Source organism: Megalobrama amblycephala, linkage group LG5, assembly GCF_018812025.1.
Source record: "Megalobrama amblycephala isolate DHTTF-2021 linkage group LG5, ASM1881202v1, whole genome shotgun sequence".
In the NCBI taxonomy this organism is placed as follows: Eukaryota; Metazoa; Chordata; class Actinopteri; order Cypriniformes; family Xenocyprididae; genus Megalobrama; species Megalobrama amblycephala.
The window spans coordinates 12,094,057-12,119,400 of record NC_063048.1 but is presented as its reverse complement, the minus strand read 5'-3'; the positions used below and the strand labels follow the sequence as shown (position 1 = coordinate 12,119,400).

Sequence of the window (25,344 nt, the reverse complement as noted above, 5' to 3'; positions counted from 1 at the left end):
GCCACACAGGCTTCAAAATGTTGGGGATGTTACTGCTCATCTGTTACTATGACAACGACAGGTATGAAAGCGAGGCTGTGAGGGAACTTAGCGCGTTTTCAGTGCCATACGCTGCACAAAGCTCCTAGATCACTTATCATTTTGTCTGGAGTTTTTTGTCTGCTGAAAATATATTGTTGCAGTGTTTCGTAAGCAGAACCATCAAAAAACACATTAAATAATAGTACACCCATTAAAGGGGTGCCTCGCTTTCTTTAAAAAGAAGATGGCGTTGCTGCGAACGAGGTCTATTGTAAAGATGAAACATTTCATGTTAGGCTGGTCAGTTTTCAGCGGCTCTGGGTCAGGTCAGTTCTTCAGTTATTTCATATTTTAGATTTTTTGTAAATTAATTAAAGCATTGCGTTTAACAATTGATGTAATTGATGATAATATGTTTATCATTACTATTGTTGCTAATACTATTACTATTTGTAATTTCTTATTAAAGGGTTAGTTCACCCAAAAATTAAAATTCTGTCATTTATTAACTTTACTTACCCTCATGCCGTTCCACACCCGTAAGACCTTCGTTAATCTTCAGAACACAAATTAAGATATTTTAGTTGAAATCCGATGACTCTGTGAGGCATCCATAAAGGTACTAAAAACATATTTAAATCGGTTCATGTGAGTACAGTGGTTCAATATTAATATTATAAAGCGACGAGAATATTTTTGGAGCCCCAAAAAATCAAAAAAAAGACTTATTTAGTGATGGCCGATTTCAAAACAATGCTTCAGGAAGTATCGGAGCACAGATGAATCAGTGTGTCGAATCTGCTGTTCGGAGCGCCAAAGTCACGTGATTTCAGCCGTTGGCAGTTTGACACGCGATCTGAATCATGATTTGATACACTGATTCATTTGTGCTCCGAATCTTCCTGAAGCAGTGTTTTGAAATCGGCTATCACTAAATAAGTCGTTATTTTGTTTTTTTGGCGCTCCAAAAATATTCTCGTCTTTTTATAATATTAATATTGAACCACTGTACTCACATGAACCGATTTAAATATGTTTTTAGTACCTTTATGGATGCCTCACAGAGTCATCGGATTTCAACTAAAATATCTTAATTTGTGTTCTGAAGATTAACGAAGGTCTTACGGGTGTGGAACGGCATGAGGGTAAGTAAGAATTTTCATTTTTGGGTGAACTAACCCTTTTAATTGAATTTATCATTATTATTATTATTATTATTATTAATATTGCTATTACTATTACTATTGTCACACTCCTCATCCCCCATTTTCCATTTTTTTTTGTGTGTGTGATACTATTATTATCTTCATCATTATTATTGTCATTAAAATTGATTTTTTTCTCTTTGATATATATATATATATATATATATATATATATATATATATATATATATATATATATATAAAATTTTTTTTAACTCTGGTTATGTCTGTTGTACTTCCCTACATGCTCCTTTATTCATACATTTCCACTCCCACACCCAGTTACACTTACAGTTACACACACACACACACACACACACACACACACACACACACACACACACACACACACACACACACACACACACACACACATAAACAAATCTTACTGGCTGTTATGTATGTTTTGTTGGTCTTTGTACATTTGTATTTTGCATTTAATTTCTCATCTGTAATTATTGTAATTGTATGTTTGCATAATAAAAAAAAAAAAAACAATTGATGTAACAAATGTGACCCTGGACCACAAAACGAGTCATAAGCACGGGTATATATGCAGCAATAGCAAAATTATCCATTTTTCTTTCATGTCAAAAATCATTAGGATAAGATCATGTTCCATAAAGATATGTTGTAAATTTCTTACCGTAAATATATGAAAAAATATATATTTTGTGAGCAGGGGCGCATTTAGGTAACCAAAGGCCCCTGGGCTACAGCATTACGGTAGGCCCCTCCTACCCCAGACGAAATTTTTTTTTTAGCTATCCTGTCAATTATTTATGTAGAAATTTATTTTGTCGATAACATTTACAACACTGTATGTATGCTGTATAAAAATATGGGTCAAATAAAGGTGAATATTCAAATTCACTCTTTGCTAGTAGATGGTGCACGAGAAACAGCAGAATCATAGCAATTGCATAAACAAAGCAGCGATGCTCTTATAAACACTATTACATCAGTGTTTCCCTTTTTTTTTGCCATGGGACAGTTTTGATAAGTCCTGATACAGAAGATGAAGCGCTATGCACATATTTAAAACTTGCTTCAACTTGACAGCAAATAGCAGACTAAGAATATTCTCCACATTACTCTACATAGTGTTTCTTTGAGTAAAGAAAACGCTGTACTTACGCAAACAGCAGAACTTTATTTAAAGGCCCACTGAAGTGTCTTGGAACGTGCAGCATTATTCAATGTGTTGATGTAAATTCAACTGAAACAGGAAGACAGGGCGGGATAAAACAGCCCAGCCCCTTTTTTTAAAATAGCCAATAGCGTTTCATTTATATCACAGCTCGGCCAGAGCTGAGCTCGGTAAAGCTTTGGTTTCCTTCTAATCTTTAACCGTTTCTCCTCCTAATCTCCTCTATATCGCTTTAAAATACAGCATTCTGTGCAGAATTTAAATGGGTCCAATACGTTTTGTGGTCTGAGCCGACTCGTGCATATGATCCGCTCTGTGCTCTCGTGTCTCTGGACCAGAGCAGACTGTGCTTGCGCGATGGCGGTTCATGTGACAAATGGACTTAATTCACATAAAAGGAAAGCATATTCTTCTATATAGTGCACTATGTGCCATTCACCATGTAGAAACTAGTAAATGTGTGAATTTCCTGATTTCAGCTGAGGCTTCAGGATCTGTTTATAGTGTAGGAGGGGGTGGGACTTCAGATTCTAGAGAGCATTTGATTGGACAGAAGATTTGATGAGAAGCTGAAGTGCGATGTGATGTCATAGTTTTGAATGCCTATATCTCCTAAATGCAAATTTTGTCATTGTTTTGGAACACACCAGCTTATTCATAACTTTAAGGATTACAAATTAATACTAAAAGCTACAAAACTTAAATTTTGATTTCAGGGGGACTTTAATAACCATGCATGCAATCAAGCAGATCTCCAAACTGTGCGCGGCACATTCTAAATGGTGGTGGGGGAGGAGTTATGAAGTTTGACTGACAGTTTGAGGAGCCAATGGATTTACGAGATTTAGTCACAACCTCATTTAAATGCTTTTTATTGGTAAAATATTTGTAAAACCCACATACAGATGTAAAGAATGACCAGTAGCATTAATTTTATAAAACAAAAATGACAAAATATACAGACACAAGGTCCGACAGCGATGATATAGTACTCTTATTTGTAGCATTTATTTTTACATATTATTTGGAATATTATCATTTTCCATGGCACACCTGACAACCTGTCACAGCATAATATCATTAAAAGAAAATGGCATCAAAAATTTCAGGGCCAAAATGCGACTTTTACAGGTATAGCTCCATGATAAAAATAACATAAATTATACAAAATATTTATTATTCATCAACAGTAGATCATATAATCACTTGGCATAAATGTGGTGTTATTTGATTATTGCAAACTACTCTAAAAGCACAAGCACGTAAACCGCGTCTTTTCTTTGAAACATGCAGTGCGGGCATTTTTATTAATCAAATCATATCCTTTTAAAGTGTAATTATCACATTTAAGCAATATTGCTGTTTTTCCGTCCCCAGATTTAAAACCTGCTGAAATTATTGAGGCTTTAATGCAGCACCGATGGAACTGTGATGACACGCAGATTATATCCGCGCAAAAGTTACTGAACCCTCGTTCAGCACAGGACGGCTCTCTCGCACTGAATGACGGTACAGAACTACTACTAGTTGTCCAGTCCCTTTCTGTTCGCACAGCAGGGCTTTGCCCAAAAAAATACAGTTGAGAGTCCAGAAAATGTACAGGTGTGTGAGTTGGTTTAAAGGTCCCGTTCTTCGTGATCCCATGTTTCAAACTTTAGTTAGTGTGTAATGTTGTTGTTAGAGTATAAATAAAATCTGTAAAATTTTACAGCTCAAAGTTCAATGCCAAGCGAGATATTTTATTTAACAGAAGTCACCTACATCGAACGGCCAGTTTGGACTACATCCCTCTACTTCCTTCTTTAATGACGTCACTAAAACAGTTTTTTGACTAACCTCCGCCCACAGGAATACACAAGAGTTGCGTTTGTCGCCATGTCGTCGAAACGCTGTTATTTTCATCCCGCAGTCCAATCACCGGGTCTGATTCCGGCTCAAATTGATAGGGTAAAATTAAAGACATGTTTACAATAACACTGAGCGCGTGCATCTCCACGTTATGGTAAGAGGCGTGACCTTTCCGGGCAAGATGCGCTAAGCTGCTGTCGAATCACAACACAGGAACCGCTGGCACAATCAGAACTCGTTACGTATTTCTGAAGGAGGGACTTCATAGAACAAGGAAGTCATCAGCCCGTTTTTATGACAGTGGAAACAGCGGAATACAGATAAGTAAATTATGTGAAAAATACTGTGTTTTTTTACACGCGAAACATGAACACATGTTATATTGCACACTATAAACACAATCAAAGCTTCAAAAAACCACGAAAAACGGGACCTTTAATGTTGTTGTCGCTGCTGACTCCCATATGAGTCATTCCAAAAACCGGTACGATTTGAGTCCCTCTGACCTTTTTCAGTGTATTTTATCTATTGGGTCACCAAAATATATATTTAAAAGCTTTTTGTATTAATTGAAATGTCTTCTTTAATAATGTTTAAAAACATGACATACATTTTATCTTCATATTAGAAATTATTTTGTTTTTTTCAGTTGACACCACCTATTTTGTCGTGTCCCTCAAGGCCTTCTATGAGTGTACTTGGGATATGAATAATAAAATGAGAAAAAAGTCCATACATTTTGCCATTCCCATAAATATCCATCTGTGCTTTTTTGCTGGTAATGCTGGTAAAGTAAATTCATGATTATTCATTAAAATCACATTATTTAGTTCCGTAACTCAGTAACCCCTCAACCCCGTTACACAAACCATTCTCCCCCTATAAAAATAATGAACCGATACTTATGTGACACCATTAATAGGAAGTGACATCATAGAAGTCTTCTGAACAACATTGTGAGCAGACACAGGCAAGTTACTTTAATAATTATAACTAAATTATGTTGTGAAATTGTGTTTGTCAAGCTTAACGGCTCAACCCCGTTACATCAATTAAAGATAGAAAACTATTACTTGTGAAAATTATCTTTGTTATTTCAACATTATTCATGATTTGTTAATATCATGCATGCCATCTGCTCTCCATTTATTCACTAGATTTAGAGCAGTGGCCAATTTGGGCAAAAAATCACAACCCCATCACACCTACATTTTTATTATTATTATTATTATTATTTTTTAAGTTTATGAAAAAGTAATTTAAAGTTTGTTGAACTCTGTCTGAAATGTTACAGAGCAATCATAAGAATACTGATTTTAGTTCAAATTCTGAAGTAAAGCCTTTGATCAAAAATGATGAGGTTGCTGACACAAAAAGCGCCCATTTCAGGCTTTAGTATAGCAAAAGTGTGAGATTTTATGTAACTTTTATATTTGCAATTACTGAATTAGTGTGAGGGTCATCTGATTAATAGGACAATGTTGATTTTATCACAAATACATTTTTTAATAATATTCAGAGAGCTCCCATAATGTCCAAAAATAATAGGGATTTAATGCCTGAGATGGGAAAATATGTTTTTCTGGAAGTTAAATATGTCATTAATTTTGTGGGGTGTTCAGAAAAGTAATACATATTGGTAAAAATCTAAAAATGTGTAAGTCCAAATGATACCAATTTCATGGAATGAACTCTTATATACAAATAATTATTTGAAAAATATAATTTTCATGCAGTCAGTAGAGCCCTCCCCAGTGTAGGCCCCTGGAAGCCCGTGCGTTAATGAGTCGACATTGCTAAGGACTTCATTTGTACAAATTTAAAGGCGATTTTCTCAATATTTAGATTTTTTTTTGCTCCCTCAGATTCTAGATTTTCAAATAGTTGTATCTCAGCCAAATGTTGAAACCCAGACCCTTATGACTGGTTTTGTGGTCCAGGGTCACAAATGTCTATATTTAATCTAGAGGGGGTTTGTGTTGAAATGACAGAATACATTTTATTGTATATCACGTTAATTATATTTCCATTAAAGAGAGTATTTCATCTCTTTTTTTCTTTTTTTTCCACGAACAGTGAAATGAATGTAAAGACATTAAACAAGTTTTGTTTACACTTTTTTTTTTTTATTCTGGAACAAATCACAACTCATCTCTTAAAATACTTATATCAATTTATGTATAGATATATTATCTAATAGATTAGGCATATTCTACATAGCTGATTTCCAAACTGAAGTTCTCATCACATTTATTTAATATACTCTTTTTATGTTTTGCAATGAGACTGAAATGAAGAAACGGTTTCGGTAATAGAAAATGCTTGATTTGTTTTGGGAACCAAGAATTGTTTTTCTCTCACAACTAAACATTCAAGACCACAAATGAACTTTAGGAGGTTCATTTCCTCGGGGTCATGGAGGACCTCAGGGGAAGCTCTCCCTCAACCCAGCTGTTTGGATTGGCCAACATTCGTTTCCATATTTGAACTTCCTCATTCAGCGAATCCATCCAATCAACTTTCTTGCCATAGCTCTGGCCTGCAAGTAAATACAGACACCGTTTGATGAAATGGCTTCAAGAAACCTGCCGTCAGCTCTTAAATCAGGATTTTAATGTAGATTAAGTGCAAAATACATGTGCAGTGAAGGAAAAGGTTCTGTACCTGTTCCAAGACTGAGGCGCAGACCTCCCAGAAATTGATTGGCGAGTGTGTTGTGATCCCAAACGGTCAATTCGCAGCAGGCCTCAGTGACTTCCCCAGTTTTGAACCCGTCATACACCATGGCGTGGTTATACACAGGGTCCTGGCTCTTTTTTACAACACGAGTCTTCTGGCGGCTTTTCTTTCTGGTGTCCGGTAAAATGTAGCTAAAAAACAAACAAATTAATTGGTGAATCTCACCTGTAAAGTATATGTCCAGATCTTATTTCACCACAAAAAATGACTGGTGGCATTACAGGAATGATAATATTTACTTATGCGCAATATAATTTCTTTTTCTTAACATGTTTTCCTCTGACTCAGTGGTTTTTGGATATATAAACAAAATTATTTAAATAATTAAAGTGCTAAAACAGCAATTTTTAACCTGTAAAAATACAACAGGAAAACTATTATACTTTTGATCTGACCATGTGTAAAATGAGATTGTGAAAATGTTTTGAGCAAGTTAGCTCTGTATTTACTTTTGTCCTCTAAACCAAACAAAATGAAGTGAAATGGGTCATCTGAGTTATTTCCTTTCTGCTCTTGTCAATTTAATAGATGAAAACAAAACAAAAACATGACACTTCAAACATGACGCTTTAAACATGACAAAGAGGAAGCGTGAGAGAGGGAGAGAGAGTTAGAGATGGAACAATGGCTTTAGCTCCTTTGAAAGTCAGGTCCGTAACAGATGACCGGCACACCCTCACCACTTAACAAAAGAATCCACTCCCTGAGGCTTCAGGCGACGTAATTCTTTTGCCTCCCGCAGCCAGACGTGAATCTCCCCAGTGCTGTTCTTCGACCCACCTGAAATCAAATAACGTGTTTTAGAGCAAATAGAGTCGGTTAGTCATGAGCAATATATTTTTAAGATTAGATGTACAGAATGATATGAAATACACAGAAGCAACATCAATATTTGAAACTTTACCAGTGGACTCTGGAGGAACATATTTTAGTGAAATTGACAACAATCCATTAGACTCTTGCAATTCTTGATTTTCTGAAGTCTATAATAAAAAAAAAAGGGTAATATTCTGTTATAACAGAGAATTAAGTTGAACGAAGACATCCCTTTTTTCAACTCTCAATGTTATTTATCTTTCCTAATCACACAAACATCTTTAGAAGATGTACCTTTGGCTGTAGGATTGTACCAGGTGAGGGCTTCATGTCCCCAGTCCCAGGTCTTAAGACTGATCTCAACCTGCCCCAGGAACACATTTCGGCCCCTGGAGTCATTGTGCCACACGGACATATTCAGAGTCTTTTCCGGCAGCTCTTCGCGCTTCACTTTGTACTGATTAGAGATTTACAGCGCATATAAGATTAAAGGTTTTATTAAATATAAATGTACATATTATATTTCTATCATTTAGTGTCACAGAGAAACATACTCTCAGGGATTCCACATAAACTGGATTCACAGTCCGTTTCTTAATAGAAGTTTTCCTTTTGCTACGACGAGACTTGTCTGGATAGAGGTAGGTCTTCACATAACTGTAAAGGAAAGTTGTTATTCATGATAGATAAATAGATAGAAACAATTGACTCCAAACACAATATGCTTACAAAATCTTTAACCATTTTTTTAATAATTTCTGAATAAATGTTGAAGATGTCAAATTTCCGAGGCCAGACATCACTTTTGGCCATGATAGTAGGGGTGTGACGAGATTTCTTGTCAAGGTAAAAAGCCGTCTTGCGATATTGCCATGACAGAGTTTTTACATTACACCTCCACTGTCATTTTGCTTTTTATAGAAATAAAAGCCATTTAATTCAGTTGAATAATGGTCGTATGGAGTCAAATTAATGCCTTAAAGTTTTGCACAAAAATAAAGTTTTGCAAAACACAAAAAAGAATTGAGCAATAAAAAAATGTTTTGCAAACAAAAATAAAGAATTGCAAAGGAAAAATAAAGTATTGAGCAGAAAAAAATAAGTTTTGCAAACAAAAATAATAAATTGCAAAATAAAATAAAGTAGTGCAAAAATAAAAATATAATCAATTACAAAAATCAATGACAGCTGTAATCCTATTTTATCTTTGCCACATATTTTTCATGCTCAAACCTACTAAATCATTTGCAACGCTCATTTTATTCTGCGTTTCAGTCAAGTGTGCGCTCACGATACTGGTTTTCTTTTGCGCTGCACTTTTCTGTGCGGATCTCTTTATGGCACTGGTTTGACGTGGGGGTGGAGTCAAGAAACGGGGGCACGCCCCCGCGAAATGCATTGGAGGGGAACGTAATCAGCTACAGGTGAAATAATTCTTTGACATGGTTAAAAATAATGAATGGTTTGTTTTTGTTGGTTTGTTTAGCATATGTTGTCGCCGATTACGACCCCCTTCAATGCATTTCTTATAGTAATATGACCTGTTGTGCTCTGTCTCACTGCCTGTATCCACTTTTGTGTCCTTAAACATTCGTTTTTTGGGGTCGACAGCTTATAAAAACTTATTTCTGGGTTTTTTAGCTTGTTAGCTGTACACCTTGCCACACAGCAACTTTTAGGCATTGTTCTGTTTTTTGTAATGAGTCAGAAAATACGAGGAGGCAGCATCATGCATTACAAAGTCAATGGAGACGGTTGGATTGATTTTTCCCCCGGTTGGATTGTTTTTCCCCCGGTGGGCATGGTTTTCAGATTATAATAAATGCGCTCTGTCTCTATGCTTGATCTGTTCTGTTGCGATCTGCGTCTCCTGTCGATGACGTGTTTCGCGGGGGCGTGCCCCCGTTTCTTGACTCCACCCCCACGTCAAACCAGTGCCATAAAGAGAACCGCACAGAACAGTGCAGCGCAAACGAAAGCCGGTATCGTGAGCGCACGCTTGACTGAAACGCAGAATAAAATGAGCGTTGCAAATGATTTAGTAGGTTTGAGCATGAAAAATATGTGGCAAAGATAAAATAGGATTACAGCTGTCATTGATTTTTGTAATTGATTATATTTTTATTTTTGCACTACGTTATTTTATTTTGCAATTTATTATTTTTGCTTGCAAAACTTATTTTTTTTCTGCTCAATACTTTATTTTTCCTTTGCAATTCTTTATTTTTGTTTGCAAAACATTTTTTTATTGCTCAATTCTTTTTTTGTTTTGCAAAACTTTATTTTTGAAAAAACTTTAAGGCCATTTAATTCAGTTGACTCCATAATGGTCGCTTCAATTGTCATTAAAGCTCATTAAACAGGAACTGCAGAGTTGTACGTAGTGCAGCAGGAATCAGAGTTCACTGATCAGGTGATGAGTGACGAGATGACTGACAAGACCATGGCGGAGGATTCGATGCACAACAGAGCCTAAGCGTCTAACAAATGTCTTGTATTGTTGAATGCGTGTTCAGCACCTCCTCTCCCTATTCACAGAGTATGTGTGATCACAAAAGCGAAAGCAAAAGTAAAACGCGAGCGCGCATTCAAACGCGATTTCAATACCCTGTGTTTTGGAAGCATTTCCTTATGCATGCAAATATCTCCCAATATGAAAGCTATCTTAGGCTGGGCTGTGTAGTTGTAACCATCTCTCAGCTCTGTATCATGCTTGAAGAAAATTTGGTCTCTATTTGCATTTTCAGTATTGAGAGTACTTTGATTGTGGTCGCTCTTGTTTATTGTTTGCACTTAATAGCCTAATAGACTAAGAGAAAGCCGTTATTTATTTTTATTTATACTGTTTTTATTTCTATGATCAATTTTTAGAGTTCAGTTAGGAGGTCAAAAGTTGTAGAAACTCATAAATCATGTACAGTTCTAAGGTCTGAAGAGACTTCGTATGAACAAGATGATTAATTAAAACATTTCAAATGCACCAGCAGACTATTTTTCTAGTCATTGAAGATTTCTTAAAAATACTGTGTATTGTTTCGTTCTCATGAACTCAATCTCGTGTCTCGTCTTGTGAGCTAACTGTCTCGTCACACCCCTAGTAGATAGATAGACAGATAGATAAACGAACAGATACACAGTACAGACAGACAAACAAACAGATGGATAGATAGACAGCAGACAGAGGGGTCTTTCACACTGGGTACGTTTGCTGTGGTCCTAGCGTGATTGGTCTGGTTTCACACTCAACTTGATTCTACTGAACCCCGGTGCATTTGCGGAGAGGACAGGACTCAGGTCAATATATTGTGTATTTTTTATTAATTTAGTGCTATTATATGCACAGCAGAGTGAATGACACTTAGGTTAACTGTATGAGCGTTACATGAAGGTGATTTTCTGATGCTAGCAAACTGACTCTTTTGAGGAGACCGCAGATTGAGAGCCATAGGCCAATTTCACAATTTTGGGTTTTTGGTCAGATTGGCCAATGCAGTGGGTAAGCTTTTTTCCGGTAACAGCGATGGCTGAGCCTAACAAGAGCCAGTTCATGAATTAAAGTCTTTGTACGAATTATTGGTGATTTATTGGTCAGACTACAAAGCTCTAATCAAGAGCTAAATTTCAGAAATAATTCAGAATTGTCTTGGTTATATCAAGTTGCCTGTTTGGTGTGGCTGTGCATTATCATCAAACTCCATGTAAAAAGTGTTTTTTCGCGATTTGCTAGGGAAATCATCGGCTGGCAGCTCCCTTCTCACACAGACCTGATCTGCTGATTCATAAACAGAAGCAGGACACGTTTATGTGTTTCTAGATATCTCTATCATAAACAGCAACACTGTCATCTCTCAATGATATTCCATCTCATTCACTCACATAGGCTCCAAACATATCTATAAATATTCACAGTATTAGCAAACCCATTAGTAGTGATACTGTTGCACATTTCATAGTTGCTTTGCTTACTATAGATTAATACAAAGACTCTGGTTAATGTATACAATGTGGCCTTGGAAATAAATTGTCTTAGTTTCATCATTTTAATCTGTCAGAATTAGTTATAATATATGTTTCAATGTGCGATAATGTCGTGAGATTAATACATGCTATATAGGCCTACACTTTATGAAACTGGCCTATTCATTTGTGCTCTGATTGCACTCACACTGCATCACGCTCGCTCATATCCAAGGTACTGTCACCCCTTACATGTGTTTTTTTAACTAATTATGTTGCCATCGGCTAAAATGCATGTGCAGTTTACTTAGCAAGCGCGCACCCGAGTCTGAGTTGCTTTCACATTCACGTGAATTCGCACTCTAGTTCCAGTGCAACCAGACCTCATACAGATCTCGGGTTCGATACCCTGGTGTGCGCTCCCAGGTCCGCATGACAGCTTTCACATTACCAATTTTTCGTGCGAACCGTGCCCCGTTTCAAACTAAACTGCCAGTGTGCATGCACCCTGACAGATACAGTAGACAGACAGACAGACAGACAGACAGATAGACAGAGTCAGATTTATTTATTTAATGTATTTCATTAGTATATATTTTCTTTTAGGTTCATTACTCACGGGTCAGTGCGTTGTTTACGAGGATTAGCAATAGCCAGATCCTGACACTGTTCAATCATAATGATCAGCTCTCCAACAGGGCTGTACATCACTGCAAACTCCACAGAGCCCTGCACCTCAACATTCCCAAAATCCCCTGCATCGCTGTACACACTCAGCATACTACTGGTGCGCTTATAGGAGGGAAAAAAAATTAGCAAGGATAAATCTCTGGCAGACTATATTTTTATTTTTGGACTTTTAATGTCTTGTACTTGGGATAGGAAAGTGAATGATGACAGGAAAGGGTGGGAGAGAGTGAGGGGAATATGGGATTGGGAAATGACGCAGTCTGTACTTGAACCTGTGCCCCTCTGGAGCACAACGGCCCTCGTATCATATGCACATGCGCCAGACAGAAAAACATAACACCATTGTCTTAATGTCATTGAATGTGAATGAGTCATTTCATACCACTTAAGGGCTATTTAAATGTGTTCAAAAGTATTTTTAGATGTTTAATATGCATAAACATCTATTAATTTCCAACACTGTGGCTCTATGGTGCTTTCTAAACAAGTCAACTTTGGCTCAACCAATGTCAGCTTTAATAAACTGTTTATCGGATAATTGACAAGCTTGGCCAAGCAATGTTAAATTGGCCTTTAAACATTGTTAAAAACAGAAAGTAAAAATGAAAAAGTCCAGCTTACATCAGTAAGAGACAATGCGCTAGCTGAATAGCCTTTTCTGCTAGAGAGATCCGATCCATAGCTGGACAATGAAATATCATCTTCATCATCATCTGAATCAACTCCTTCATCCTGCAAAATAGAAACAATATAAACATTAAAGCTGCAAGCAGCGATGAAAGAGCCCTCGCACCTGGGGCCACCGCCACCTGGTGGCCTTAGGAAAACAGTGAATAGTGGGTGACATGCATGTAAGTGAGTAAATACAGGAGAAATATGGCAAAGTCATTTCGACGTGCCACACTTCCTGCTTCCAACAGGTGGCGCTCTGACTGCCATGTAGATTTCTTCAGGCCAGGACTATTATCAAACGTGAAGTTTGGAGCAAATCGGACATTATATGCCTGAGTTACAACAACTTCCTGTTTCATGGTGTTAATCGCACACATTAGCACTTAGCCAAGTGTTGCATGATTTAACGTGTTTCTAACATGTTTGGTACTTAATGGCATATTTAAATGTGTTTCTGGGAGTGAATTACAGTACAAAGAATGCAATTTTCTGTTGCGCTATGATAACTGAATATCGGCATATAGATATATAATTAAATATTTGCATGTAGATGTCTTTAGGTTAGGACTCTTATCAAACATGTGAAGTTTGGGGCAGATCGGACATTGTATGCCCGAGTTACAACAACTTCCTGTTTAATGGTGAAACATCGAACTTTGTCAGGCCGCCGCGGACACGCCCTTCAACGAAAACTCAAGATCTTCACAATTTAACGTCACAAAGGCCTTTTGATTAGACTGACCAAATATGATGTTGATCTGATAAAATCTCTAGGAGGAGTTCGTTGAAGGACAACGTCTGGAAATGGCAAAAACTGCAAAAACATGTGTCTACCGAATTTCATACTCATCCGTGAAATGCTGCGTGAAGGGCGCTTAATTGAAATTTTGTAGGTGGCGCTATCAATCCATTTTGACACACCTAATACAGAGACCCATATCAGACTTAAATTTTCACCACTTCTGAGTTTCATGAGTTTTCGAGCATGTTTAGGCCCTCAAAAATGTGAGAGAATCATTTCGGAGAAGAAGAAGAATTGACCGAGCAATTACAATAGGGTCCTCACACCATCGGTGCTCGGGCCCTAAAAAACAGCAAAGCAGAACATAAGGTTACTTTTGACAGTCAAGCAACTTATTCTCAACACTTCACACTTCAGAGGATGATAAAAGGAATGATGAAATGATATTTCAAATGCTGCAACAGTATGAATTATTTTTGTGGGACAGTAGCTCACCTTCCAAGCATCTGCCGTGTACGAAGGAGTTTTAGATTTGGAATCCTCAAGTAAAGTCTCCAGAACGGACAACCCATGTTTATTTCCTAAAGAAATCAAAGAATAAATCTCAAACCAGCTATAAATCCATGAAAATCTACAGAGAGAATCGAACAGGTTAAACTTGAGCTTAGGTGAACATACACACAATACAGGGTGTGTCTTTCTCAAATATCAGCCCTTAAGGGCACTTCAGAAATCAGACACGCTATTTTACGCTTCAAGCTTAACATACTGTATTAGCATGGTGAATAAGCCTCTAGTATTAGATCTCATAACCATTTACCATTCAATTCTGTTGGATCTGGAGATTCAGATGGTATAATGACAATTGTGGGAACCGAATCATCTCCATTCCCCTGCTTTGGCTCCTGAGCGGTGCTCTTCTGCGGGACAGGTGGTCTTGTCCTTTCAGCTCTTGCGAGAACATTTAGTAGAATATCTGACTGCGTCCTCTGCTCAGTTTCGACACTGTGCTCCTCATCTTTCATTTCTGAAGAACCTTGACCCAGTTCAGCAACATCTTCAATTGTAGGTTTAGCTGGTTTAATTGGTTCAAATTTGTCGATTTGTTTAGGGTTAACGTGCAATCCAGCATCTTTAATGTGCACTAATTTCCCATCATCTGTCATTGAAAGATAGTCTTGGCTCAATTCTCTTAAAACCTGACTTGTGGGTGTGTCTTTTGGCAAGTTCTGATCATTTGATAACTTTATTTTTTCTTCATGAGCATCAAGATATCTTTGCACAGTTTTGTCACTGACACTTGGTTTCGATTCAGAATTGTTATTCACACTAACATCAGCTGTTTTATTCTGCAACAATGGCTCCTTTTTATCGGATGTTTTCTTCTCGACTGGGACGGCATCGCCAAAATCACTGGAAGCATCTTTTCCCTGCAGAGTGTTAGAGGGAAATTCATGAGAATTCATTTCAGTCCCCCATTTTAATGACTTACTTTGGGATGCTTCTTCAGTAGAGCAATGCTTATTGATTTGTTCCTTACCAGCTACACGCTCATGAAACTTGATCCGTATCTGTCTTGGCACATAAACCAGCACTTACATTTTTTCCTCCACCTCCCTTCCTGTCTGAACTTGCTTCATCATTAAGAAAATCACCAGAGACCATCCTTCTCTTATCATGCTCATTAGTACAGTCTGAGGGACTTTCTATCTAGTTTATCAGTTTCAAACTCTCTAAATATAAATTCAACTGAACATGGCTGATCTTTGCCTGTATTATCTTGGAAAGCATTAGTAGACTCATTAACCTCATTTGAACCTTCATGATCTGAGTGTCTAGTAAATTCTGGTTCATCGCTTGTGAAAACTAAGGAAGTCTGTGGTTGAATCTGAAACTTGGTCGACAAACATTTTTCTAAGAAAACATCTTGGTTAAAGTCTTTAGGCTCAACTACAGATACACTGCTCGGCCAAAAAAAGTTGCAATTTGGATTTTAATAGGCAAATACTTAATCTATGAATGGATCATTTTTACAGTGATTATTATGTTTCTAGCATGTTATATGTAAGGCAATGGTTCTTTTAACCCTTTCATTTCTTAAACAACCATGTAGGAAGACACATCATGGCCATATTCCAGGATGACAATGTCAAGATTCACCAGGGATAAAATTGTGAAAGAATTGTTGGCAAGAAGCATGAAGAATCATTTTCACACATGAATTTGCACCTCTGAGTCCAGACCTTAATTTCATTGAAAGTCTTTGGGATGTGCTGGAGTAGACTTTACAGAGTGCTTACCTCTTGCATTGTCAATACAAGATCTTGACCAAAAATTGTTGCACCTCTTGATGGAAATAACATCACAACATTTATTTCCATCAAGAGGTGCATCATTTTTTTGGTCAAGATCTTGTATTGACAATACAAGAGGTGAGCACTCTGTAAAGTCTCCTCCAGCACATCCCAAAAACTTACACTGAGGTTAAGGTCAGTGCCAATTCATGTGTGAAAATGATTCTTCATGCTCCCTCCCAACCATTCATTCACAATTTGAGTCTGATGAATCTTGACATTGTCATCCTGGAATATGGCCATGATAAATCTTGATACATGGTTGTTTAAGAAATGAACTGTTTACTGAAATGAAGCTACACACTCCATCTTTTAGGGTTTTAAAAGAACCGTTGCCAAACTTATAACATGCTAGAAAAAATAATAATCACTGTAAAAATGATCCATCCATAGACTCTCAAGTATTTGCCAATTAAAATCCAAACAGCAGCTTTTTTTTTTTAGACGGGTAGTGTACAATTCGAAATGATGTTTTATCCATGAATTTTAAAGATGGACCTGATTCTGCTTCTCTAGGGTCTCTGTGTTCTCATCATGTGATTTTACCTCTTTTAGTTTAGGTCCAACACTATTTTTTTCATCATGCACAGGCTTCACTGCATTTGGTTCGAGGGAAATCTTCACCCAGTTCTCCTCAAACGATTGATCTCTCTGTAGTGCTGGAGGGAGTGAAACTTTTCGCCTTGGCTCTGGATTTGTTGCTGGTTTTGCAGTGCTTCTTTCAGGTTTAGTGTCTTGAACTGCTCTTGAAAAGGGAAAAACGGTTGTTATTCTGTCATCAGAGAGCTGTTTGGGTTGTGCTTCAGTTAAATTGCGTTCTGGGTCATTGCCATTGAGGATATGATTGCCATCAATTTCTGCTTGTGGTTTTTCTTTTCTACCAGACACTCTTGGAGCAGATGAAGGTTCTGCAAATACAAACACCAAAACATCACCAAATCAGACTCACGTGATAACAATGTACTTTTTTTTTTCCAAATGTAAACCATGGTTAAAAGTTTTTTATTATTAATACCTTTATTTAGCAAACATGCAATAAATTGATCAAAAGTGACAGTAAAGACTTTTACATTGTTACAAAATGTTTCTATTTCTAATAAATCCTGTACTTTTTAACCTTTTCCATGAAAATATTAAGTAGCACAACCGTTTTCACATTGATGATAATAAGAAATGGTTCTTGAGCAGCAAATCAGCATATTAGAATGAATTCTGAAGGATCATGTGACACTGAAAACTGGAGCAATGATGCTGAAAATTCAGCTTTGCCATCAGAGGAATAAATACATTTCAAAATATATTAAATATAGAAAAAAAGTTATTTTAAATTGTTATAATATTTTGCAATATTACTGTTTTAATCATACCAACCCCAACATTTTGAAAGGTAGTGTAATTCCCTCAAGTTATTAATTTATATTAAAAATAACATTCATGTTTAATCATGTGATTCAAACTCACCATCATCCACAAAGTCATCATCAGTATATTGATGATAAGTCTGAATAAATAGAAACATAATAAAATAAAAATATAAAATAAATTGAAATTCTGGTCTTATTTTCTGAATATTTACAGAAAAAAAATAATATTTGTGACAAACCTCTTTACTAAGGGCTGGATGAATTAATCTAGGGTCAGCTGATGGACTGCAGTGGAATGAAAAAAAAAAAAAGCATAATATTAACATGTATATTGAAAATCTATATATTGTAAATCCACTCAAAATACATTTGGATGGCAGTTGCTGTGAAAATAAAGGCCATTACTTTGAAGGTGTTCTGTGCTCCTCCTTTTCATTTTCTTTGTTCTCGTCTACTATATCATTCAGGAAAGGGTTGAGTTTATGGGCTGAGTTAAAAAAGAAAGAGTACATATACAGTAATCAATTCATACTCAAAACTTCCTGATTCAAATCTAGAGGTAAAGTAATTCACAGACACTCTGTTCAACAGTGAAATGGAGTTTTGCAGTTACAGTAGCGAAAAGCAATGCAAAGCATAATCAGGGCACATGGCATAGCATGTTGACTCACATGACTCAGTTAGAGTCCAGAAAGTTTGAAATCACCAGACAGGTGTGGTATGTGTACTCAAAGATAAATTCTTTTTAACAGCATCAGCTCAATAAGGAAGGCATGGACTCCTACATACCTGCTGTTTTCTTCCATCTCATGGAGGACCTTACCACTGATGTGACATCCGTCTGCTGCCCATATCGCTTGACCCTGAGCTCTTCAAACCACTCGCCTGTCAAAGTCTTCAGCTGTGTAAGGTCAGGGACTGACTGCCTCAGTGTCCTGGTATGACAGAAAAAGCACAGACAGGGTTCTGTATACTTTGGCCAAACAGTGAAAAGTGTGCAGAAATCATTATAACTTATAAAATGCAAAATAAATACGAGTAGTTATTTAGCATATGCTTTTGGTTCACTAGCATGCATTAGTTACACTGTTTTGGATTGATTGGACTTTCTGACACCACATTAAACTGGTTTGAATCTTATCTCTCAGAATGTTCCCAATTTGTCTATGTGGGTACTAATAGATCTCAAATTGTGCCGTTACGACAGGGTGTCCCTCAGGGGTCAGTGTTGGGTCCTACTCTGTTTAGTGTCTATATCATTGCTATGTTGTTATATAACACTTTCATATGTACTACTGAACATCCAAAGCACTTTACAATCGTATCAGGTGTCTCTCCTCATCCACCACCAGTGTGCAGCATCCACTTGGATGATGCGACGGAAGCTGTAAGTGGAGAGGAGAAAGAGTGATAGAGCCAATTCAATGGATGGGGATTATTAAGAGGCCATGATTGGTAAGGGCCAATGGAGGGAATTTGGCCAGGACACCGGGGTTACACCCCTACTCTTTACAAGAAGTGCCATCATCTGACATAGGATTTTTAATGACCACAGAGAGTCAGGACCTCGGTTTAACCGTCTCATAGCATTCAGCCTGATTTCACATCTGCCTCTTCAACTCTCTCTGCTTGTTTGTTGAAAATAAAGGCCTGGAACTTTCTTAAATTACATTCTTCTAAAACTGACATTTTGTTAATCAGCACTCCAACTAATGTTAATAAATGTAATAATAACTTACCGTGGACGATAGCCTAATCTCCCCTTCTGTCCACGTGCGGTATTTGGGTATTTTTTTTTATGCTCAACTTACTTTTAATACTCATTTTAAAAATATTACTAAAGTTTTTTTCTCTAGGCTGAGAGCAGAAAGGCTTATTCATGGCTTTATTACATCTAGGCTTGATGACTGTAAATCACTCTTTGCAGGTCTACCAGAAAATTCTATGAAGAGGTTGCAATATATACAAAATTCAGCTGCTTGTGTCTCGCACTGAATCACAGTGAATCACACTGTCGTAAATACTCCAAGCGCAGCTCTGGACTACAACGACTACAACGCTCACTGGCGCAGTAGTTTTGCAAATACAGTACAAGAAAGAGGAGGTGGGTAATTTGCAAATACAGTACACTTGATGGAGGTGGGTAATTTTCGAAATTGTCTTATAAAGTTATATACATTGTTTTTGAATTACCGTAAAGCATTGTGTCACTCTCGCGTGAACGTGAACATGAGGCAAGATTGTTTCGGGTCGGTGCAGCTCAACTTGCAAGATTTGTATTCTGGCGTAGACGTGGCAGAGGGGGTTAGTGCTCGCCTCAAACACACCACTACAAGTCAATTAACCATCGTAAGGACTTAGAAAACTATTTATGAAGGTAAAAAAAGTTACTTAGTTCTGCTTTAATGACAAACAGCAGCCGGTTTATTAGGCTGCTGTCACTTTAAGAACGAACGCACGTATGGTACATTAATTTAAGACACAACCTACTGTATTTTCACCTGCAATTAATCAGAATGTTATTTTTTTATTACTTGACCTACCTGTTCAAGTATTCACACATGGCGTCGGCGTTAACACTTTTCTTTTACTTTGAATTGGTAAATTGCCAAACTGAATTGTGGGTCGCTTCACTCGTGTTGAAGTTGAAAATTTCTCAAATGTTCAAGTGCCAATGCAAACGTCAGCCAATCAGATCGCCTTATGCAAATACCCTAGCGCAGACACTAGTTAATTGCATTCATCCAACACCGAAAAGTAATGTGATTGGCTGTTGTCACTATGAAGGTCGCGTCCGCACCATACTTCAGACACGCCCTCCATCAAGTGTTGACGCCAACTCCCCATGTGAATGCACCGTTACAGTTCCTCCTGAACCAAAACAACAAGCTTATGCTGCGCTCACTCCATAACTACCCTAATTAAGAGATGGCACCTGTGAAGTTATACTCGGAGCAGTTTGTGACTCGAATTTATGCATTTCACTGGCAACACTATCAACGGCGAAATGAATCTGCAGCAGTCGGATGCTACAGGTCAAGTGCTCTTTAAGTTGTTTATGTTCGTCATTATTGTTGTTAATGTTATGTGCTTTGAGACATGAGGTTGTTTATCGCTTTTTCTCCCTGCTGTTTGTGTTCATGTGTTTTGGAGGAGGCGTGGTTTTGAAGGGAGGGTGGGATTCTTATGCTTTCAAAGCTAGCTCGCTATCGCTAGCCTCTCCGAAAGTGATCTACCCTACCTTTAAGCCTGGTGATGAAATTTATTGTATGTAAGAATAAAATAATGTGTTTGAATGTATTTTAAATACAAAATACTTTCTCTCAAAGTATTTAATTATAAATTGCATTTGATTTTTTTTTGTTTTTGTTAAGGAAAATACAAATTACAAAATACTCAAAAGTAATTACATACATATTTTAAATACATTTAATTAAAATACTGCACATCTCTACTGACTACCAGGTCAATCACGCATTGATTAAAAAAAAAAAAAAAAAAATTAACTTATGAAGCAGTAGATGGATTGGCTCCTGTTTACATTTGTGATTTGGTTACACAATTTTCTTTCATTGCTCAAAAGTTATGGAATTTATACCTGCTTGATTAGGAATGCTCCTTTTGATCGTTTCTTTTTTTAAGAAACATTTCAAAACTTCTTTCATCTTTTTAGTAAAGTTTTTAATCTGTAATTATCATTGTTATTTTTGCATTCTGTGACATGTTGTAACATGCTTTGAGTATGAGAAAAGTGCATTACAAACAAAATGTAAATAAAACTTTAATGGGGTTTAACAGGGAAATACATAATCAGTGCTTGGGTTTCTATAAGTTGTAAGCATGAGTATTTGTACATTTGAAACGAAATTTTGAAGTAGAAAAACAATAGTCTATTTTTTAGTAAACATACTCTAATGATCTTTGTTTTATTTGCAACTTAGGAAAATATTTTTAACAGTGTACAATAAGACAATGAAATGTCTTGTAGTGTAGGTCAAACAACCACTTCCTACCTGACTCGTCCACTCTCTAGTCGCTTTAAATCTTCATCTCTCAGAAGCACTTGTCGGATGGCTGCTTCTTCCTCAGCAGACAGAAAGCTCAAGTCAATCAATTCCAATGCACTTTTTGATTGTTTCATCCTGTTCAATAAAAACAAACGCTTTCCAGCAACCGATCTCTTTCCCCCAAGGTAAGCTGCAAACCACCGCGTTTTCCTCAAATCAGAAATCTGTCAACCCACTTTCAGTCCTCATGAATTCGTGCCCACACAGGTAAACGCATATTCCTCTGAGACGCTCAACCTCTTTCGCGTGATTGAGGAAGAGATTTGCTGCACTTTTAAAGCGTGTCACAGTCGTTCACATTCACACGGTGTAAAACAGCTAATGGACGGTGTGACGTCATCTGTCAACATTTAGTTTGAGAATAGAGTTAATGTTTCCCTACCTGTGTCCTTCAGGAGTAACCTAGATCCCTGAACCAGAGCAAACACAGAGGAGAAAAGTCATTAATTTGTTTATTTACTACATTTTAATATTCAATAAAACTAGTCTCTTAGATATTTGTGTTGTTATTGTTATGCAATCCACATATATGGTAAATGAGCTCCACTATATATTTATTACAAAATAACATGAAGAATTACGAATTGGCGTGTATTTATAAAATCCATTATAAAGAATCAAAATAAAAATACTGTTCATTTCTCCTCATCCAGACCTAAAATTATTAAGCAATCTGAAGTCCTGTTTGTGTTGTAAGAAGACACACCTAATTCAAGTTCCAACATGCTTTTCTGCAGTGAAATTATGTTTAAAATGACACCCCAAATAAGAGGAAGTAAAATGGTTAAAGCTTTCCGATGTCATGAAGGAAGATGAGATTATATCATCTTTCTTCTGATGATAATGTTTCTGGTTTCCTGTTACTTGGTTTAGGAGTCTGTGTGAGTTTGCATGGGGGAGATAAACATAGTTTGCTTTGCTATTTTGCTAAGGGTACTAAGGGTATTTTGAAAAGACAACCAAGAGTTTTAGAGCTCAAAATGTACATCGATACAGTTGGATCTTTTATAGGTGTGCATTAGCAGTTGACTTTGGTGTGTTGCTGAAAGCACAATGTTGACCCACACCACACCTTTTAGATAAATATTTTGCAATGTCTTGCAATTATTTCCTGGCCATCACATAACACAGCTAATGAGAGCCCAGAAGCCGAAAAAAACATTACTTTTAACTTACTGAAATGAGTTGGGTGTAGTAAACATCAGTAGACACATATCACTCAAACTCCAGTAGGTGGCAGTAATTACTCAACAAAAGCACTTATGGACTCAGTCAAGACTGTTATTTGACGTTTCATTGATAAATCAAATGTATGTCTGCTGATAGCTAACGGGGACATTTTTGGCCACGAGGAAGACATCTTATAAATCATATTTAGTGATGTTTTTAGAAAATGTAAAAATGCAGAAAGTTTTCTGTGATGGGTAGGTTTGGGGTTAAGGGATAGGATATACAGTTTGTATAGAAATCATTATGTCTATGGAAAGTCCTCATAAAATATGAAATTGTGTGTGTGTTCGTTCGCGCGCGCTTGCGTGCATAGATAGCTATAGAGCAAATACATAATAAATCACACAATTAAAAATAAATAACAAAAACTAAATTATTTTAATTAAATTAAATCAATTAAAGAGAATATACCCAATATACATTATAATATAATGTAATAGACGGATATTGGATAATATAATATTACTGCCTATGTATACACACAACTAAACAAATTATTTTAATTAAAATTAGACAAATGAAAAAATATATAGTAAAGAGAATATACTCCATAAAAACTATAACAGATATATTATATTATATATAAAAATGTGTGTAAGTAGATACTATAGGTATATATCAAATGCATAATAAATCACATAATTAAAAATAACACATTTATTTTAATCAAATTAAATACAAATTATAATCAAAATAATATACTCAATATATAATATATGTTAGATGGATATTGATAATATAATAATATTGCCTATGAATACACACAATTAATAAACAAATTAACAATAAAGAGAATATACTCCATAAACATTAGGCCTATACCAATGAATGTTATTATATTATATTATATTATATTATATTATATATCAAATGCATAATAAATCACATAATTAAAAATAACAACAAATTTATTTTAATAATCAAATTAAATACAAATTATAATCAAAATAATATACTCAATATATAATATATGTTAGGATGGATATTGATAATATAATAATATTGCCTATGAATACACACAATTAATAAACAAATTAATTTAATACAATTATAAAAAGGAGAAAAAAAAAAACAATAAAGAGAATATACTCCATAAACATTTGGCCTATACCAATGAATGTTATTATATTATATTATATTATATTATATTATATTATATTATATTATATTATATATCAAATTCATAATAAATCACATAATTAAAAATAACAACAAATTTATTTTAATAAAATTAAATGCAAATTATAATCAAGAGAATATGCTCAATATATAATATATGTTAGATGGATATTGATAATATAATAATATTGCCTATGAATACACACAAGTAATAAACATATTAATTTAATACAATTATAAAAAGGAAAAAAAAAAACAATAAAGAGAATATACTCCATAAACATTAGGCCTATACCAATGAATGTTATTATATTATATTATATTATATTATATTAGTAGGCTATACACGCAACTAACCATACTGAAATGAGCAAATTAACACTAACTATGCTTGTTGGCATGTCATAGTTCGTGCTATTCTTTGTTTTGATAATTCTTGGGCCCTTTTGTATTTATATCACGTATTTGCAGCAGAAAAGCAGTGTGAGAGAGAGAGAGAGAGAGAGAGAGAGAGAGAGAGAGAGAGAGAGAGAGAGAGAGAGAGACAGCCGTACTGCTCTGACGTCATTTACAACTCTCTCTCCTCGCTCCGCATCTTCCACCGTGCGTGTATGTGATGATGCTCGAATGTTACATTGTAGCGCTCAGTTCATTTTCATTCGTTTCCCGCCATTGATGTCTGGCTGATGTAAACCAAGTAATAACCACGTCTGTCATGAATCTCTAATATCAGACGCTAAGAATATTGATTGTTTATTGGGTCAGGTGAACAGTACTTTCATCTGCGAACGGTGATCGACACGTATAGACAAACAGGATGATGGGTTTACATGAATTCATATGGATGACAGGTATACTGATGGCGCAGGATCATCCTTAACCCACTTGCGAGGGGCTTTTGATCGTGACAGTACGTGAAGATGGCGACGGGGACGGGCTGGCAGCCGCCGTACAGCGCTGCTCCGGGTATCAATCCTCCCGCTGCTGCTGCTGCTTCTGGATCAAGCACCAGTCCATCCTCCTCATCCAGCCATTTACTCTACGAATCTGCTCTGACCATGGAATACACTCAAGATCTGCACCTGAAGATGAGTAAAAAAATAGCACAACTCACTAAGGTTGGTATGATCACATTAGCTCATATTTTAGGGAAATTGTCAGATTTTAGATTGTATAATCTCAACTTTAATATGAATATACAGTCACCAGGATTCTGCATGATGTTTAATCCTTATCCCCCATAGAGATGATGCCCTACATATTGCATATTTTTGAACTGCAGTGTTTTTTTCCCCTGCAAAAATCTGTTTATAATCCCAGACAAGATTGGCAAACTGCATTTAATCTACGATTAATTTCTACAAAAACAA

At 36.2% G+C, this 25,344-nt stretch overlaps 2 protein-coding genes and 1 long non-coding RNA gene across 3 annotated transcripts in view; 2 read left to right on the top strand and 1 right to left on the bottom strand.

The window, feature by feature from the left end:
• On the top strand, positions 1 to 18,436 carry LOC125268479. The gene is made up of 3 exons (XR_007184897.1): positions 1 to 347; positions 3,754 to 3,885; positions 18,311 to 18,436. It is a non-coding gene; the product is annotated as an uncharacterized LOC125268479 (long non-coding RNA).
• si:ch211-266g18.6 (synaptotagmin-like protein 1) lies at positions 6,335 to 22,077 on the bottom strand. Its single transcript, XM_048190699.1, has 16 exons — positions 21,572 to 22,077; positions 18,348 to 18,493; positions 17,964 to 18,045; positions 17,798 to 17,843; positions 17,656 to 17,695; positions 16,741 to 17,102; positions 14,661 to 15,270; positions 14,336 to 14,421; positions 13,048 to 13,158; positions 12,356 to 12,528; positions 8,334 to 8,436; positions 8,074 to 8,236; positions 7,868 to 7,946; positions 7,644 to 7,743; positions 6,889 to 7,094; positions 6,335 to 6,763 (listed from the first exon to the last, which is right to left on the bottom strand). The coding sequence occupies exons 1-13, from the start codon at positions 21,697 to 21,699 to the stop codon at positions 7,915 to 7,917; spliced, it is 2,082 nt and encodes a 693-aa protein (XP_048046656.1). The 5' UTR covers positions 21,700 to 22,077; the 3' UTR covers positions 6,335 to 6,763; positions 6,889 to 7,094; positions 7,644 to 7,743; positions 7,868 to 7,914.
• A 2,466-nt stretch (positions 22,078 to 24,543) lies between these two features.
• The window catches only part of fam184aa (family with sequence similarity 184 member Aa), a 46,290-nt gene continuing 45,489 nt past the window's right edge, over positions 24,544 to 25,344 (top strand). Inside the window, 1 exon segment of the mRNA XM_048190697.1 lies at positions 24,544 to 25,092. Coding sequence (XP_048046654.1) covers positions 24,895 to 25,092 — 198 coding nt within the window. The 5' untranslated portion in view covers positions 24,544 to 24,894.

Bases quoted from the DNA above. Each gene is read 5' to 3' on its own strand.
- si:ch211-266g18.6 (XM_048190699.1), bottom strand. From the start codon at position 21,699: ATGAAACAATCAAAAAGTGCATTGGAATTGATTGACTTGAGCTTTCTG. The intron at 17,103-17,655 runs GTGAGTTTGAAT...TTGTATTTGCAG, and splicing joins TGATGACTTTGTGGATGATG to AACCTTCATCTGCTCCAAGA. The intron at 8,437-12,355 runs GTGAGTAATGAA...TTTCCTTTACAG, and splicing joins CGTAAACAACGCACTGACCC to TTATGTGAAGACCTACCTCT.